Source organism: Bufo bufo, chromosome 6 (genome assembly GCF_905171765.1).
Source record: "Bufo bufo chromosome 6, aBufBuf1.1, whole genome shotgun sequence".
NCBI lineage: Eukaryota > Metazoa > Chordata > Amphibia > Anura > Bufonidae > Bufo > Bufo bufo.
The window spans coordinates 26,114,223-26,133,200 of NC_053394.1; the positions used below are offsets into that span (position 1 = coordinate 26,114,223).

General features: G+C 46.6%; 1 protein-coding gene across 1 annotated transcript in view; it reads right to left on the reverse strand.

Moving 5' to 3' along the window:
* SCNN1A (sodium channel epithelial 1 subunit alpha) overlaps window positions 1-18,978 on the reverse strand; it is a 118,959-nt gene that overhangs the window by 14,019 nt on the left and 85,962 nt on the right. The window contains exons 10-11 of the mRNA XM_040435594.1: window positions 12,522-12,579; window positions 3,862-3,905 (exon numbers count right to left, since the gene is read on the reverse strand). Coding sequence (XP_040291528.1) covers window positions 3,862-3,905; window positions 12,522-12,579 — 102 coding nt within the window. The remainder of the gene's footprint in view (window positions 1-3,861; window positions 3,906-12,521; window positions 12,580-18,978) is intronic.

The following is an 18,978-nucleotide window of genomic DNA, read 5'->3' on the forward strand; positions in this document are numbered from 1 at the left end:
CTGTTCAAGTGTTCAATAAATCAAGAATTTTATCCATCAGGTTCAGCCTTGCACAATCAATTATACAACATTATTTGTTCTATCTCATGTGCATGGCCACCTTAAAGGGATTCTGTCACCAGGTTTCACCCCTGTCAGCTAAACATATGCTGATGTTCAGGGCCTCATCAGGATTCCTAATGTGGGCTTATAAATGTGATCCGTAGCCTTATTTTGCTAAAAAACAGGTTTTACTAACCTGTCACTCAAAGAAATAAGGTGCCCAAGGGGATGTCAAGGGATGCAAGGTGCCCGCCGCACCCACCGCCGTTCGTGCCCAGCGCCGCCTTTTTTCAGACTTCTGCGCCGCCTCCTAATCCTCTGTGCTGCCTCTCGCTCTCCCTCCCTCCCCCCTCCTCCTGCTGTAAGATATCGCGCGTGCGCACAGGGCTCTGAGAGGCTGGCGCCAGAGTGCAGGTCATACCTGGGTTGAGCGAAGTGTCGGCGCATGCGCACTTCGCTTTAAGAAGCCAAATCGAGAAGTCCGCACGGGTGCATCAGGCAGAGCCCTGTGCGCACGCGCAAGATCTTACAGCAGGAGGAGGGAGGAGGGGGGAGGGAGGGAGAGCGAGAGGCGGGACAGAGGATTAGGAGGCGGTGCAGAAGTCTGGAAAGGCGGCGCTGGGCACGAACGGCGGTGGGTGCGGCCGGCACCTTGCATCCCCTGGCATCCCCTTGGGCACCTTATTTCTTTGAGTGACAGGTTAGTAAAACCTGTTTTTTAGCAAAATAAGGCTACGGATCACATTTAGAAGCCCACATTAGGAATCCTGATGAGGTCCTGAACATCAGCATATGTTTAGCTGACAGGGGTGAAACCTGGTGACAGAATCCCTTTAAGATCAGATATAATTCTCAATTGTCACAGTGCAGTTCACTGTGAAAGTTTTGTCCGTGTAGGCTGGCTGCATGCCCTCTCGTGTACTGGCTGCAGGCTGCCACCTGTGCAGGCTGGTTGCTTGGGGCTGTGTGCTGGCTGCAGTGTCTTCTGTGAACTGCTGCCTGTAAATGTTTGCTCTCCCCGTGATGCTTCTCTGTTTGTCTGTGTTACACGGGTTGTTTGTGCTCCGGCGTACTGGCTGCGGTGGTCTCCGTGTAGGCTGGTTGCCAGGGGCAACGTCCTGTACTGCAGCCTGTGTGTTTTGTGTTCTGTACTCCTGTTCTGATGGGGTTAATTTTCCTGAATTGCCTGGGTGTGGCTTATCAGGTGCCCTCGTTATCCAGCTATTTCTACCTGTGACTGCCATGCTTCCATCCCGCTTTGGGTCCAGGCATCTGCTTCTGTGCTGGTCCCTGTTCGTCTTGTTATCTGTTCCCTGTCCGGTATTTGCATGGGTTCCAGTTCTGTTGCTGTCTGTTCCGCTGGTGCTTGCACCAGCATGGTTCTCTGCATGTAGGGGCCAAGTGTACCGGCACCTTCCTGGAAGTGCGACCAGTGACCCCTCGGCCCAATTCATCCCCACCACCAGGGGCTCTGAGAAGAACGGGGCTCACTGGCTCTCCGCTCTCTGGGTTTTGACTCTGGTCTGCCGATGCACTTGGTTCTGTGGTAGTGCTACCACTATTGCCCACCTGCCTACTGTCATTTCCTTTTATTACACTTGTAATAAAGTACTCTCTGGGTCTGTTTTAGTGTACCTTCACACTCACGTTTTTCAAGTTCTCCCACTTAGAAATCATGGAGGGGTCTGAAATTCACATTGTAGGTGCATTCCCACTCGGAGACAGAATAAAAACAAAAAATTCAGGAAATCACATTGTATGATTTTTAAATAATTTATTTGTCTAAGGCCTTATGCACAGTTTTTGCGGCTCGGGTGCTGACCCATTCACTTCAATGGGGCCGCAAAAGATGCGGACAGCACTCCGTGTGCTGTCCGCATCCGTTGCTCCGTTCCGAGGCCCCGCAAATTGTGTATACATATACACACATATACAACAGACAGAGGCCATGGTTCACAGCGACTTCCCCTAAGGCATTGCAGCACAGTGTGTGTGAATGACTGAGTGATTATTACACTAAAAGTAAGCCACTCACACACAATGTGATCAAGATTGCTGCAGTAGACCTCCAGCCTTTGCTACTCACTGAGTTCGTCAACGTGGTGGTCACAGAGGCAGACACTGGGAGGGCAATATAGAAACCTCTCTTGGCACCTGCTTCACATCCCTGCAGTGGCGCTGGCAACCATGAAGCAAGAGTTCAGATTGGATGATACTCCCCAGTGGTGTGCCTAGGGTGTTTGGCACCCGGGGCGGGTCCTTTCTCTGGCACCCCCCAATACTTAAAAAAAATTGTAACCCCTCACAGTAGTATTGCCCTCATTGTACAACCTTCACAGTAGTTTTGTACAGATGTGTGCCCCCTTACAGTAGTTTTGCCTACATTGTGCCCTCTCACAGTAGTTATGCCCACATTGTGCCCCCCTCACAGTACTTATGCCCTCTCTGTGCCTCTTTCACAGTTGTAATGCCCTCTTTGTGCCCCTTTCACAGTAATAACCCCCATTGTGCCCCCTTCACAGTAATAATCCCCATTGTTCCTCCTTCACAGTAATAATCCCCATTGTGCCTCCTTCATAGTAATAATCCCCATAGTGTCCCCTTCATAGTAATAATCCTCATTGTGCCCCATTTATAGTAATAATGCCTATTGTGCCCCCTTCACAGTAATAATGCCCATTTTGCCCCCTTAATAGTAGTAATGCTCACTGTGCTAGTAATGCCCTCTCCATAGTAGAAATCCCCATTGTGCCCCCTTCACAGTAATAATGCCCACTGTGCCCCTTCACAGTAATAATGCCCACTGTTCCCCTCTTCACAGTAATAATGCCCTCTGTGCCCCCTACATTGTAGTAATGCCCTCTGTGCCCCCTCCATAGTAGAAATGACCATTGTGCCCCCTTCACATTAGTAATGCCCCCTGTGCCTCCTCCATAGTAGTAATGCCCTCTGTGCTCCCTCCATAGTAATAAAGCCCTCTGTGCCTCCTCTGTATAAAAAAAAAAAAACACAGTAACTACTCACCTTGTCCCGTTCCTGAAGCTCACAGTCCTCTCTTCCCTGCAGACACAAATCGCTCTGCAGCACTGTGTGGGCGGAGCTTATGCAGATTTCTGGGCTGCAGGCCCGACCCACACAGGCCGTCAGCGCGATCTGTGCCTGCAGGCTGAATGGTGGAGCGGTGAGAAATCTCCCTGCTTCACCATTCTGTGCACCGCCGGCCTGAAGGAGGGGAGGAGCTGAGCGATGAGTGACAGGACCGCAGCTCCCAGCGCTCCAGCAATGAGCGATTCCATCTATATTGATGGAAGCGCGCATTGCTTCTGGCACTCCCCTGAGAGCCGACACCCGGGGCGGACCGCCCCCCATGGCCCTCCCCCCCTTAGTAAGACACTGATGCTCCCTTCCTCTGCTGCTGTGTAAACCGGCTTGTAAGCCATAAGACTAGAAAGTGAGGGGGCGGGGCCATTCCGGGCCCCCCAACCTCACGGGCCCCATAGCGATCGCGTGGTCTGCCGCCATTGGCGGTACGCCACTGCTTGCATGGAATAAAGGAGAGACAGTATTTGATTCAGCAACTGTGTCTGTGTCAGATTTCTGAGCGCTCATAAAGAAAACTTCAAATTAGGACCCCGACAATCATAGAGGTGGGGGTTTCGCCCTAACATTGGAAAGTCCAAAATACATTTTTCCTGTAAGATAACCATATATTACACAGAAATGAGGACTTTGTTTAGTGGCCCTCATCTTAGAACACAAATAGCGGAAAGACTTGATAAAGTGGACATCATGGGACTTCTGTAGGGTCTTTTCTCTTACCTCTTGGTTGCATTGGAGTTCGACAGTGTTTGAAGCACCCAGTTCTGTAAGCAGGAAACATTTTGGTTGTTATTACACATAAAGTATATGAATACTAATAAAAAAGTTCCAGAAGTAAAGCAGAGATAAACTCTCTAAAATGTAATTGAACGGTCTGTCCATAATAAAAGTTCATGTCTTATGTCCTATCTTGAAGTAACTTCAGACCCAAGAGTGTTAGAACAAAGTCAACATACCTCCATCTATTTATTGGTCGTGGGTCCCCCATAGATTTTTTTGGGTACCCTATTATATTGAGTTTTTCATTTCAAACGGTTAAATAAAGTACATTACAGTTTGATTTGTTACAGTGTTAAGCAGAATACCATTATAATCAGGTAATCAAAGGAGAATATAAGTTCTAATATAATACAATTATTCAGATAACATCCTTTATGTTATGTAAAGCATCATCCTATTCTTTATTGTGCTTCAATGAAGGTTCTTCCTTTATATCTATCAGCTCAGCATGGTGTTCCTGACCATGAAACCCAAGTACAATAACCTTTGAAGAAGCTTTGACATTTGAGACATATGAGATCGGTGGGGTCCGACACCCGGCACCCACCATGATCAGTAGTAAGAAGTATATTTGAACACTCAAAAACATGTTTTTAACTTTGTTCCACTATGCCTTATCAAATAGATTGTGGCTACCTGGGGATCGTGAGTTACTTCCTTTACCTCCTTTACAGAATCAGACTAATCACATGGTTTATTTGTAGCCCCCAGAAGTGACAATCCTCTAAATCATAGAGGCCACAACCCCCTCCCCATCGGCAGCTATACAGGGGGAGACAACCCTCGCGGCAGCAGAAACTTGCCAGTATTTTCATTCCATCCAGTGAATCATTACAATGGTATGATCCAAGGATACCAGGAATAAAATCAGAACTACTTGGAATGGTTCACATTGCAAAATTTTTGAATAATTGCAAAAAAAAAGAAAAAAGAAGCAAGCATTCCAAAAAAATTCCATTAAAAATGAGATGATTTGATAAAGCATGAGATAAAGCCTGATAAGAAAGCATGGGCGTAGGAAGCGGGGGGGGGGGGGGGCGCTGGGGTGAATCCCCCCCAGGAAATAATGCGGGGGGGACAGGTATGGTCAAATATCCCCCAGCGGCAGCGGGGCAATGTGTGCTGCGGCGGCGGGGCAGGCACTGAGATGAGCCATTCCATTGTGGAAGCGAAGCGCTCATCTCCATGGTGATCTGTTTCTGTTTGTATCGCCGTCCTCAGGACAGCGATACAAACAGAAGGCTGCGGAGGAGCAGGGCAGGGAGGTGTGTCCCTTTCCTGTTCCTCTGATAGGCTGCCGGCACTACTAGGCCGGCAGCCTATCAGAGGCCGGCGTAGGCGGCGCAATGACGTCATCGCGCCGCCTGAGCCGTACAGCGCTGGAGTTGGGACACAGGCCGGAAGAGGCCTGCATCACATCGCTCCAAAGAGGTAAGTATAAGTGTTCATTTTTTTTTTTTTATATATACAATACTTTGTTTTACTGGCACTTGATTGGGGGGGCTATTACTGGCACTTGATTGGGGGGCTATTACTGGCACTTGATTGGGGGGGCTATTACTGGCACTTGATTGGGGGGGCTATTACTGGCACTTGATTGGGGGGGCTATTACTGGCACTTGATTGGGGGGGCTATTACTGGCACATGATTGGGGGGGCTATTACTTGCACATGATTGGGGGGGCTATTACTGGCACATGATTGGGGGGGCTGTTATTACTGGCACATGATTGGGGGGCTGTTATTACTGGCACATGATTGGGGGGGCTGTTATTACTGGCACATGATGGGGGCTGTTATTACTGGCACATGATTGGGGGGGCTGTTATTACTGGCACATGATTGGGGGGCTGTTATTACTGGCACATGATTGGGGGGGCTGTTATTACTGGCACATGATTGGGGGGGCTATTATTACTGGCACATGATTGGGGGGATGTTATTACTGGCACATGATTGGGGGGGCTGTTATTACTGGCACATGATTGGGGGGGCTGTTATTACTGGCACATGATTGGGGGGGCTGTTATTACTGGCACATGATTGGGGGGGCTGTTATTACTGGCTAATGAGAGGCACTGGGGGGCTGATGAGAGGCACTGGGGCTCTTATGTGAGGTCTGACTGGGGGTCATTTATATTGTGGTCTGAGCTGAGGTGTGATCTGAGGTCTTATTAACATTGGGGATCTTATTGGGGCTGTTAGCTGAGGTCTGATTAACATTGGGGGTCTGATTGGTGGTCTGACCTGAGGTGTAAGGAAAAATATTTTTTTTTATTGTGCCCACTTCCAGCCCGGAGCCCAGCTGCCCAGAGCACTGATCCGGAGCAGCTTGGAGAAAAAGGCCTCACAGTCTCCCACACTCCTTCTGCCCGGCCAAGCCAGCCAGCACCCCTGAGGGAGGCCAAGCCAGCCAGCACCCCTGAGTCTTCAGAACTGTAAGTGTGGGGGGTTCACACACACACACACACACTTAAAATTTAACGATATAAACAACTCGCAGTTTACTGAATAAGAATATACCCGGCGAGCAAAAATGCTGCCCCCCCCCCATATTTTTGGGGGTTCCTACACCCATGTAAGAAAGGAATCTTTAGTAAGGATTTATCACTTTGAAGTTAGCACGCCTCCTCATATTACACAATTTTTGAATAATTGCAAAAAAAAAAAAAAAAGCAAGCAAACTATATAAATTCTATTAAATATGAGATGACTTGTTAAAGCATGAGATACGACCAGGACGGGGTAAAATGTGAGTGAAGCCTGATAAGAAAGGAATCTTTAGTAAGGATTTCTCACTTTGATGTCAGCACGTCTCCTCATATTACACAACTCCTACACCAAGAGTTATTCCTATTCTTACAAGGCAGCAAGTCCACGTAAAAATTAAAGGGTAACTGTCATATTTTTTTTTATTTGCTAGTTTATTACAGCTCGGCATGTATACCTGAGTTAGTCTGTCAATGATTGCCAAAATATCTGTAATTACCTTTTAATAACAGCTTTCATTAATGTCCTCTGTCCCTTTCCACTGCTCCCTTAAAAGACAGTTGCTAGGGCTTGTCTGTCTCCGGCTAAGAAGACAGGAAGACGGAGGGGCGGTCCTTCACACTGCATGCCTGCATTAAGGCTTCAGAGTGCAGAGGCGTGCCTCTCAGTAATCCAATCTGATTGGCTGGCAGGGAGCTGCTGGCTTCAGCAAGTGTGTAAGAGAAGTGAGGGAAAGCAGTTTTGGCCTCAGAGAACTGGCAGGAGAGCCATCCTGAGAAGGTCGTCATATTGTAAATGTTTAACCCCTTAAGGACGTAGGACGTACCGGTACGCCATGTTTGCCGAGTCCTTAAGGACCCAGGGCGTACCGGTACGTCCTAACTTTAAAATTTAATTGCGGTGCGGCGGGGGTTAATCGGAACAGGATGTCCGCTGAAATCATTCAGCGGGCATCCTGTCACAACGTCGTGTGATTGCCCCGCATCGGCGATCGTCGCAAACCGCAGGTCAATTCAGACCTGCGGTTTGCGGTTTTTCCTTATCCGGCGGGCGGCGGTGCCATCGGGTCCCCATGCGGCTGTAGGGGGGACCCGATGGCATGGAAGGCAGCGCGATGCCTTCCTTAGGCATCTGCACTGCCTTCCGGTGACGAGCCTGTGAGATCCAGCCCCCTGGATCTCACAGGCCGGAAGCTGTATGAGTAATACACACAGTATTACTCATACAGCCAATGCATTCCAATACAGAAGTATTGGAATGCATTGTAAAAGGGATTATACCCCCAAAAGTTGAAGTCCCAAAGTGGGACAAAAAATAAAGTAAAAAAAAGTTGAAAAAATAAAGTTTTCCCCCCAAAAAATTTCAAGTAAAAATAAACAAAAACGTCATTTTCCCCAAATAAAATAGGGGAAAAAAAGTAGACATATTAGGTATTGTCGCGTCCGTATCGACCGGCTCTATAAACATATCACATGACCTAACCCCTCAGATGAACACCGTAAAAAAACAGTCCAGCAAGATCTGCCTTCCAAAAACCGTATGGCATTCCTTTCCTTCTGCACCCTGCCGTGTGCCCGTACAGTGGTTTACTACCACATATGGGGTGTTTCTGTAAACTACAGAATCTGGGCCATAAATATTGAGTTTTGTTTGGCTGTTAAACCTTGCTTTGTTACTGGGAAAAATGGATTAAAATGGAAAATTTGCTAAAAAATAGAAATTCGGAAATTTCATCTCCATTTGCCAATAACTCTTGTGGAACACCTAAAGAGTTAACGACGTTTGTAAAATCAGTTTTGAATACCTTGAGGGGTGTAGTTTCTTAGATGGGGTCACTTTTATGGAGTTTCTACTCTAGGGGTGCATGCGGGGGGCTTCAAATGGGACATGGTGTCAAAAAAAACAGTCCAGCAAAACCTGCCTTCCAAAAACCGTATGGCATTCCTTTCCTTCTGCGCCCTGCTGTATGCCCGTACAGCGGTTTACGTCCACATATGGGGTGTTTCTGCAAACTACAGAATCAGGGCCATAAATATTGAGTTTGGTTTGGCTGTTAACCCTTACTTTGTAACTGGAAAAAAAATTAATAAAATGGAAAATCAGCCAAAAAAGTGAAATTTTGAAATTGTATCTCTATATTCCATTAATTCTTGTGGAACACCTAAAGGGTTAACAAAGTTTGTAAAATCAGTTTTGAATACCTTGAGGGGTGTAGTTTATAGAATGGGGTCATGTTTGGGTGGTTTCTATTATGTAAGCCTCGCAAAGTGACTTCAGACAGACCTGAACTGGTCCCTAAAAATTTTGATTTTTTTTTTCCGAAAATTTCTGAAAAATTTCAAGATTTGCTTCTAAACTTCTAAGCCTTGTAACATCCCCAAAAAATAAAATATCATTCCCAAAATGATCCAAACATGAAGTAGACATATGGGGAATGTAAAGTAATAACTATTTTTGGAGGTATTACTATGTATTATAGAAGTAGAGAAATTGAAACTTGGGAATTTGCAATTTTTTGCTAATTTTTTGTAAATTTGGTATTTTTTTAATAAATAAAAATGATTTTTTTTTACTTCATTTTACCAGTGTCATGAAGTACAATATGTGATGAAAAAACAATCTCAGAATGGCCTGGATAAGTCAAAGCGTTTTAAAGTTATCAGCACTTAAAGTGACACTGGTCAGATTTGCAAAAAATGGCCAAGTCCTTAAGGCAGTGCTTCTCAAATAGTGGGGCGCGCCCCCCAGGGGGGGCGCCAGACTCCGTAAAGGGGGGCTCGTTTAGGGCCGGCCTTTGGGGTGTGCGGGCTGTGCGGCCGCACAGGGCGCCATAGCAACAGGGGCGCCGGGCGGCCGACAGCTTGCAGTGTAATATGCGGCAGGGAGATGAGCGCTTCCATTGTGGAAGCGCTCATCTCCCGTCTGATCAGAGGCTGGCACAGGCGCTGGACGCGATGTACGGAGCGGGGGCCGGGGGAGGGACTGGGAGGAGGAGCTGGGGGCCGGCAATAGCGGTGGGGCGGTGCGGTCACTGTACTATAGCCCTGCCCCACCGCTCCCTCCGGTATACTAATATAAAATGTATTATTGAATTAAAAGTTATTAAACATGCCCCCCTCACTCCTAATAGTACCGTATATCCGAATTTCTTCTGTATAATGCCGGCAGGCAGGCCGGGCGGCTGGCGCGTCCCTCAGTGATGTCACGTGCCTGCGCCGCCTGCTTTATGAATGAACCAGGCGGCGCAGACAAGTGACGTCACTGAGGGACGCGCCGGCCGCCCGGCCCGCCTGCCGGCATTACACAGAAGAAATTCGGATATACGGTACTATTAGGAGTGAGGGGGCCATGTTTAATAACTTTAAACGGCGGCGGCGGGCACACGGAATCTGTGGATGGCACAGTTAAGGGGTGGGGGTCTGTGGATGGCACTGTTATGGGCTGGGGGGGCACTGTGGATGGCACTGTTATGGGGTGGGGGGTCTGTGGATGGCACATATATAACAGTGCCAGCCACAGATCCCCCTGTAACAGTGCCAGCCACAGATCCCCCCCATAAGTGTCCGTCATCCACAGATCCCACCATAAGTGTCCGTCATCCACAGATCCCCCCATAAGTGTCCGTCATCCACAGATCCCCCCATAAGTGTCCGTCATCCACAGATCCCCCCCATAAGTGTTCGTCATCCACAGATCCCCCCATAAGTGTCCGTCATCCACAGATCCCCCCATAAGTGTCCGTCATCCACAGATCCCACCATAAGTGTCCGTCATCCACAGATCCCCCATAAGTGTCCGTCATCCACAGATCCCCCCATAAGTGTCCGTCATCCACAGATCCCCCCCATAAGTGTTCGTCATCCACAGATCCCCCCATAAGTGTCCGTCATCCACAGATCCCCCCATAAGTGTGTGTCCGATCCACATTTCTTTCTTTTTTTATTCTCTTATACGTTAACAAGGATACAGTGTTATGCAGAGGTGTACTTATAACAATTTTATAGACAAATGATACTATTTACAGTCGCGCGGGGGGCGTGAAATGTTTTCTTCTTCCTAGGGGGGGCATGACAAAATAATTGAGAAGCACTGCCTTAAGGTGAAATAAGGCTGAGTCCTTAAGGGGTTAAACAGCCGTAACTAAGGGAAAAACTGAAGAACATGAGCATGTTTGCCGTGCTGCCGCCGGAACTCCGGCCCACCCCCAGTAAAGTCAATGGGGCCTGAGCGGTAGTCCGGGGGCACACGTGCGCTAGCGGCAGCACGGATCCGACAGGCTGTTCATCCGCTGGAACAGCCTGCCGGAGTTCCTTGACGCTAGTGTGAAACTAGGCTTACTCACTATCTCTTGTATTGAAAAACAGGAAAAAAATTCATTGGTGCAATAAAAAAATATATATTTCGGCAATATAATTCCAAAAATACCTCCAACATCTAATTATGCAGGTAAGTGTGATTTTTGCAATACCAAATTTATATAAAAGTTGTTAGGAAGTTTACTGAGATGCTGTGAACTATACACTGTGTAATCCAAAAGGCTATGTATGGGAGAAAACAGTTAACTGGCGGTGCTTAGAAATAGTTGGCAGGTAGTGGGCCGGTCCCATTTTCCCCTGCTTAGTGAGCCTTCTGGTGAACAAGCAAGAGAGAGAATGGGGAAGATTTATCAAACTGATGTAAAGTAAAACTGGCTTAGTTGCCCGTAACAACCAATTAGATTCCTCCTTTCATTTTTCACAGCTCCTTTGAAAAATGTAAGGTAGAATCTGATTGATTGCTACGGGCGACTAAGCCAGTTCTACTTTACAACAGTTTGATAAATCTCCCCCAAAGTGTCTAGTGTATGCTGCTGCCAAGCAGGCTAAGAAAGAATCCTTATCCAGGGATACGCTTCCAGAAATGCAAGAACCAACCTCTAAGGAAAAGAAGCATTCAGTTATTCAAGAAGGTTGAGGACCAAGACTGGGAAGTTCGTGGATAGTAAAAGACAGTAAAGAAAACGCACGCTTACAGCTTTGGACTTTACTGCACTTGCTTAGGGTTAATCGCTACTGGCACTCTCTTAACTACTGAGAAGGACTGGCCATCTGATCTGACAGTTGGGAACTGCAGAAATAGAGATTGAAGACCAATTCTATGTCAGTTTTAAAAAGTTTAAAAAAATGTTGCACAATCAACATGTTGTGGAAAAAAATTGTGATTTTTTTTCCGCCACATTAGGTACTTTTCAAAAATGGGTGGACTTGGCAAATTTACGATAATTTCTATGCCATATAATGACATACACTATACTGATGTACACATCTCCGTCAGCTAGATTGTTTTCCAGTGCCTGGACTGACAGAAAATATGTGAAATGTATTCATTTATTTATTTATTTTATTATTAATAAATGTGGCACATCTGACTCCAGCGCACTTCTGTTTAAGACTGATGTATGAAATGCCAGGTATTACATTCCCCTCAAGTATAGGTGTTCGGGGGTTGTGTCATCTCGCACATTGGGGGCATATCGCTAGGATATGCCCCCAATGTTTGATAAGTGCAGGTGCCCATTCTAGACCTGCAACTATTTCTAAAACGGAGCCCGCAAAGTGAAAGAGGGCGTTCTGCTCATGCGTGGACGCCCTCAATTAATTTCTATGGGAATGCCAAAAATAGCTGAGCAGTGTGCATTGAAATGAATAGGAAGGGCACCGCACAAGTTCGGCCACCGCTCCATTCACTTCTATGGGGCTAAGTAGAAGAAGTGGATCAGCACTCACTTTATTGCCATAAACAAAATACAGGCAGATGTGACGCGTTTCGGCTAAACAGCCTTTTTCAAACAATCATTACTTCACTTTGCGGGCTCCGATTTAAAGATACATGCAGGTCCCAGAGGTGTGACCCAAACCTATTAGACATTGGGGGCATATCCTAATGATATGCCCCCAATTTATGAGATGGGCCACTCCCTTTAAGTAACATGGAGGTGTGATTCCCGTCTCCACTGCGAATATCTAAAAGCCATTTATTTCATGTAATACATTTATAAAGATTAAGTAAGATTCTGACAGTTTCCTTTTGTCTGCTTTATATATTTCTTACGAAAACCACAAGTGACTCACCTCACTGACTTTGGTTGGCCAACGGGAATATCCAGCATTAAGTCGATAATTTGTCAGCCTAGGGGGAATCAAATAAATGAGAAGGTTACTTTTCTGTTACTTATACTGCAGAAAAGAGTGCAGCTCTGGGGTATAACATAAGATGGAACTCAGGATCAATACAGGATAAGTAATGTAATGTATGTACACAGTGACTGCACCAGCAGAATAGTGAGTGCAGCTCTGGGGTATAACATAAGATGCAGGGGCGTAGCTAAAAGCTCATGGGCCCTTGTGCAAGGGTTCAGCTCGGGCCCCCCTTCCCTCAGTGCTTTGTGGCCAGGGGCAGGGAAGCACATAGACTTCGTGCTGCCTGAGGCAAAAATTGAAACGCACCTTGAACTTACCCCTTCCCACCAGCCGAGGTGTAACTTGATCAGCATGCACTTTCTATAATACTGGTGTCTTCTTATGTGGCCCCCTCAGGCTCCTGGGCCCGGTAGCAACTGCTACCTCTGCACCCCCTATAGCTACGCCCCTGATAAGATGTAACTCAGGGTCATTACAGGATAAGTAATGTAATGTATGTACACAGTGACTGCACCAGTAGAATAGTGAGTGCAGCTCTGGAGTATAATACAGGATGTAACTCAGGATCAGTACAGGATAAGTTATGTATGTACACAGTGACTCCACCAGCAGAATAGTGAGTGCAGCTCTGGAGGATAATACAGAATGTAACTCAGGATCAGTACAGGATAAGTAATGTAATGTATGTATACAGTGACTGCACCAGCAGAATAGTGAGTGCAGCTCTGGAGTATAATACAGGATACACATCAGGATCAGTACAGGATAAGTAATGTAATGTATGTACACAGTGACTGCACCAGCAGAATAGTGAGTGCAGCTCTGGAGTATAATACAGGATGTAACTCAGGATCAGTACAGGATAAGTAATGTATGTACACAGTGACTGCACCAGCAGAATAGTGAGTGCAGCTCTGGAGTATAATACAGGATGTAACTCAGCATCAGTACAGGATAAGTAATGTATGTACACAGTGACTCCACCAGCAGAATAGTGAGTACAGCTCTGGAATATCTAATATATAAAGCTGAGTGCATGTATGTGTGTGTGTATGTATGTCCGCTAAAAGAATCCGCACTGTCGCATTTACAATCACGACATTTGGCACTGCGGTACATCAGGTGTCCAGGAAGGTTTTAGACTGGGTCTCAGCTCTCTAGCACGTACCGTTCCTAAGATATTCCCAAAAACTGCCTTAGCCAATAGAAACCTGGTCACATGACCCTTATCAGCCAATAGAAGCTTGCAGGCCCTTAGTCTCCACATACACACAGTTTTACACCAGGTTTCCATAACAACCCAGCCATTTTGCTGACTGTCTGAGAGTGAGCTGTTCAAAAGGACATCCCTGTGTCCGTCCAAGCCCTAAGCTGGACGGAGGACAGGGAGGCTGAAAGCCGGACTTTCCAGCCTAAAACCGGACCTCTGGCCTCCCTAGGGACAGGCTGCTGTGGAGGTCACAGTTAAGGAGACGGTCCGCTATGGAGGTCAGTGTTAAGGGGCAGATTGCTGTAGAGGCCACTGTTAAGGGTAAAGAGTGTTGTGGAAATCACTGTTAAGGAGACGTGGTACTGTGGAGGTCACTAATAAAGGGGCGGCCGCTCTGGAGGTCACTGTTAAAGGGGCGGGATGCTGTGGAGGTCACTGTTAAAGGGGCAGGCTGCTGTGGAGGTCACTGTTAAGGGGGTGGGATTCTGTGGAGGTCACTGTTAAAGGGGCGGGCTGCTGTGGAGGTCACTGTTAAGGGGATGGGATGCTGTGGGGGTCACTGTTAAAGGGTGCGGGCAATGTGGAGGTCTCTGTTAAGGGGGCAGGGAGCGGTGGAGGTCACAGTTAAGGGGACAGTCCGCTATGGAGGTCAGTGTTAAGGTGCGGGTTGCTGTAGAGGTCACTGTTAAGGGGGTGGGGTGTTGTGGTGGTCACATTTTAAGGGAATGGAGCTCTGTGGAGGTCACTGTTAAGGGGGCGGGTTATTGTGGAAATCACTGGTAATGAGATGGGGTACTGTGGAGGTCACTAATAAAGGGGTGGGCGCTGTGGAGGTCACCGTTAAAGGGGAGGGCGCTGTGGATGTTACTGTTAAGGGGGAGGCCGCTGTGGAGGTCACTGTTAAAGGGACGGGGTACTGTAGATGTCACTGTTATAGAGGATACCGTCGATAACTTTTAACGACACACACAAACACTAAATGAAATAGATGAAATATACACGTGCGAAGCCGGGTCCTTCTGCTAGTACAGGATATAGCTCAGGCTTAGTACGGGAGTAACATAATGTAGAAAGTGACAGAAATTTTTTTATAGATATTTTTCAGATATAACTGTAAAACTGCATTTAAAGATGTACATACCCATTAGAAAATAGTTATAACAGAAGACTAAGTGTAGCCTGCAGGAGATGCATAAGAATATATGTTACACTCACAAGATGTACAGGTCTCTCGGAGCTTACCCAGGAAAGCTGGCGGGTTTTAGCTGGTAAATCAGTGATTCATTGGTCTCTGATGAAATATCTGCTTAAGACCAAGCATTTTTTGCACTGAAATTTCCCAAACCTTCTTGCAGCTGGAGCTACATAACAATTTTGTTTATGTTCTTCACAGAAATGAATGAACGCCTACACTTCAATGATAGTAAGTCAGAGGTTCTGACTACACCAGTCCAAAGCCGGCTATACTGTGCTTGGGAGATCAACTGACATAGCGGGACTTGCATACTTTCCAACAGAAGTGGGCCAGACAGGAGCATAGGACAAGAAAACAGGGAGACATTATGGGACCTTCTTGAACTGAAGAGGACGAGCGAGGTTTAAAATGTCCTATGATTTCTGATGACATTTTTAGAATACGTGTGCAGGGCTAACTCAGGTTGCAGTCCATGGATCTGCTTATGGTATACTACCTGGAATCTCCTGGACGACCCTTTCTTAGGCTCCTAGAAGAATAGACATGTCTCCTTGGTGCCCCACGTCCTGACAGAGTACTCACTTCTCCTTATTCAGGCTGGAGCCAGGGTCGGGATTTTGTCTATGGTGGCCTCTATATTGAAGAGCTGCAGGAACCAGGAGGGGTGATAACATACTGGTCTGTATTTAAGGGATCTGGTTTGGGGTCAGCATTTAGTTACAGGGTCTAGTGTCTAGGGGGTCTGGTATTGGGTCTGTATTTATTCTGGGGTCTGGTCTGGGGTCTGCATTTATTTAGGGAGATTGGTCGGATCTGCTGCAAGTATTTATTTAGGGGGTTTGGTCTGGATCTGTATTAGTTTAGTGGGTTTGTTGTGGGGTCTATATTTATTTAGGGGTCTGTTCTGGGGTCTATTAATTCCAGGGATTGGTCTGGTGTCTGCATTTATTTAGGAAGTTTGGTCTGATTTGCTGCAAGTATTTATTTAGGTGGTTTGCATTTATTCTGGTGCCTGTATTTATATGCGTGGTCTGGTGTCTGTATTTATATAGGTGGTCTAGTCTAATCTAATCTGCATTAGTTTAAGGGGTTTCGTCTGGGGCTTGTATATGTTGTAACAGACAGTGGGTGTGGACCCACTGTGCCAACTAACCAGTTTGACTTGGGGTTAAACCTAAAAGCATTTTTCTGGCCTTTCCCTGGTTTTCACCCTTTAACCCCAGTACTTTGCTGACTTTGCTGCAGGAAACCTACCAGGCTGCTACCTCCTAGAGAAGTCCTGGTGTAGTTGGCTGCTGACCCATGGGGCTCAGAGACACTGGTGCAAAACACCAAGAAATCAGGCAAAAGATTGCCTAGGACAGCAAGATAGCAGTGGGTATGGACTGCTGGTGTGACATTTGTATTCATTTAAGAGGCCTAGTCTGGGATCTGTATTAGTTGATAAGGTCTAGTGTGAGGCGATTATTTAGGAAGTCTGCCCCGAGGTCTAGTCTGGTGTCCATATTTATTTAGGTGTCAAGTCTGGGGTCTGTATTTGTTTAGGGAGTCTAGTCTGGGGATTGTAATTTTTTTAGGGAGTTTGGTCTTGTGTCTGTATTTAGTTAGGGGTTCCAGCCTGGAATCTGTATTCTTTTAGGGGGTCTAGCCTGGGGCATATATTTTTTTTATGGACTTTGGCATGAAGTCTGGTCTGGTTTGTGTATTTTTTTAGGGGGTCTAGTTTGGGGTTTGTATTTATTTAGTGAGGCTGGTTGGTCTAGGGTCTGGTTTGCTGTCTGTAAGGGGGGTTTGTGATTCAGATCCCACAAGTTGGGTCGTGTCATATGTACATTTGCTGTTGAATAATGTAAAAAAATTCTGAGTTTCGACCCTTCCTCACAAGAATATCTTATGAAGAAGTGTAAATTATGTGAGGTTATCCTTACATAATAAGTGAGATAAAATTGGGTAAAATTCACAAGCAATAGGACTTAGTGACACTGCTGGATAGTAATCTGACAGCAACTAGTGCCAGGCAGCTGCTGCCAAGGCAGATGAGATCATGGGAGCTTTTACAGGAATCAGAGTTGTATGTTATGAAAACCCCAAGCAGTCAGACTGCACAAAGAATATTCTGTACAGTTTTGGACACATAAGGAAGCAGAGTTTGAGAATGTTGATGGTTGGGCAACCGCAGTAATTGCAGTGCATTGCAGTCAGAACACTCGGGGAACGAGGTGCTTACTACTTACCATACAGGTTCCTTTTGTATTAAATACATTGCTTTTTCAATGCCAAGCTTTTCTGTATTACAAAAAAAATATATATACCTATCTTTACATGTGGTCTGAGCTCCAAAGACAGAGCACAGCTATATATAGTTCTCTATAGGGAGCTCAGTGCACACACATTTATAAAGCTCCCATTGAGTTTACGGTATGCTGTGAGCTCCTCCTAGTGGCGGTTATGGTAAGCAAAATTGTGTCATTTTCTCTATGACAGGAAATGGGGGGGGTTTTGAAAATCTGTATAAAGGGAGCGTTGACCCTCTTAAAGATATATGCAGCACATACTGGCACCCCTACTGATCAGCTGTTTCAGGCAGCCACCGGTGCTGGAAACTATGTAGTGGACGGAGCCTGAAGCCCACGGTTCTTCCCACGGTGTGTTGGCCGTGCCGGGGTGCTGCAGCATAGCTCCCGTTCAAGTGAATGGGAAGTGATCTGCAGTACGCGGGTGCTGGCAACTACACAGTAGATGGAGCTTTCTGTCCACTATATGGTTACTGGCGCTAACAGCCCTCTGAAAAAGCTGATCATTGGAGGTGTCAGTTGTCAGACACTCGGATAATCACTTAAACCTATCGTGAGAATTTACTAGCAGAAAACTCCTTTAGGGCCCACCATCCTTTCATCCACCATCCTTTCATCACCTCTCCTTTCATCACCTTTCATCGGCCTCCTGGGCCGTGTCATGGTAAACCACCGACACTGTACGACTGTGACAAGCTTCCCGTCAGGTCAAACCATTTAGATGCCACAGTTATATCAGCTGTCACCCTATGCGGTGGCCTTCTGGCTGTATCTCTTGTCATTATAACTTCACCCACACAACCAGAATTTCCAAATGCACCTAGTAAAGGTCTCAGAAATGCTAAATGTGCAAAAGAAAACAGGAAATAGGCATTTTTTTTGTGGCTTCCCCTGCTCATAATGGCTAAAGGGGGAGGGCGCTCCCTACAGTGACACTCCGCTATATTAGCCCATGTATTTTTTCATAAATCAGCTGTACGTGTGGATCAATGAAACTTTGTAGATAGCCTGTAGTCCCCCTTTCCTGCTTGCAGGCTCTCTGTAAAGTGCAGAAAACTCACCAAACAAATCAGTTGACATGAAGAGGTGGGGGAGAAAAGCGGGGGAGGCAGCTGCAGGATCTCTGTGTATACAAGGGGGGAGGTGGTGGATGTAGCTGCAGGATTTTAGTGAATACAAGGTGGGGATGAGGGGGATGCAGCTGCAGGATCTTCTGCAATACAAGGCGGGGATGAGGGGGATGTAGCTGCAGGAGGATCTCTGTGAATACAAGGAGGGGATGAGGGGGATGCTGCTGCAGGATCTCTGTGTATACAAGGGGGGGAGGTGGTGGATGTAGCTCCAGGATTTTAGTGAATACAAGGTGGGGATGAGGGGGATGCAGCTGCAGGATATTCTGCAATACAAGGTGGGGATGAGGGGGATGTAGCTGCAGGAGGATCTCTGTGAATACAAGCCAGGGATGAGTAGGGTGCTTCTGCAGGAAAGTACATTTTCTGACCACTTCTGACCTCCCTTGCCTGATATTGTATTGATCCTGTGATGCCTGTAGAGACAACTGCCATGAGGGCCATACTAAAAGTGAGTCAGCAGCCTCTGAACAAAGACTACTCCTAGATATAGCAGGCTGGTGGGCACTGCTGCAAAGTCCAGATCCCCTTACGGGGGGGGGGGGGGGGGGTGAATGAA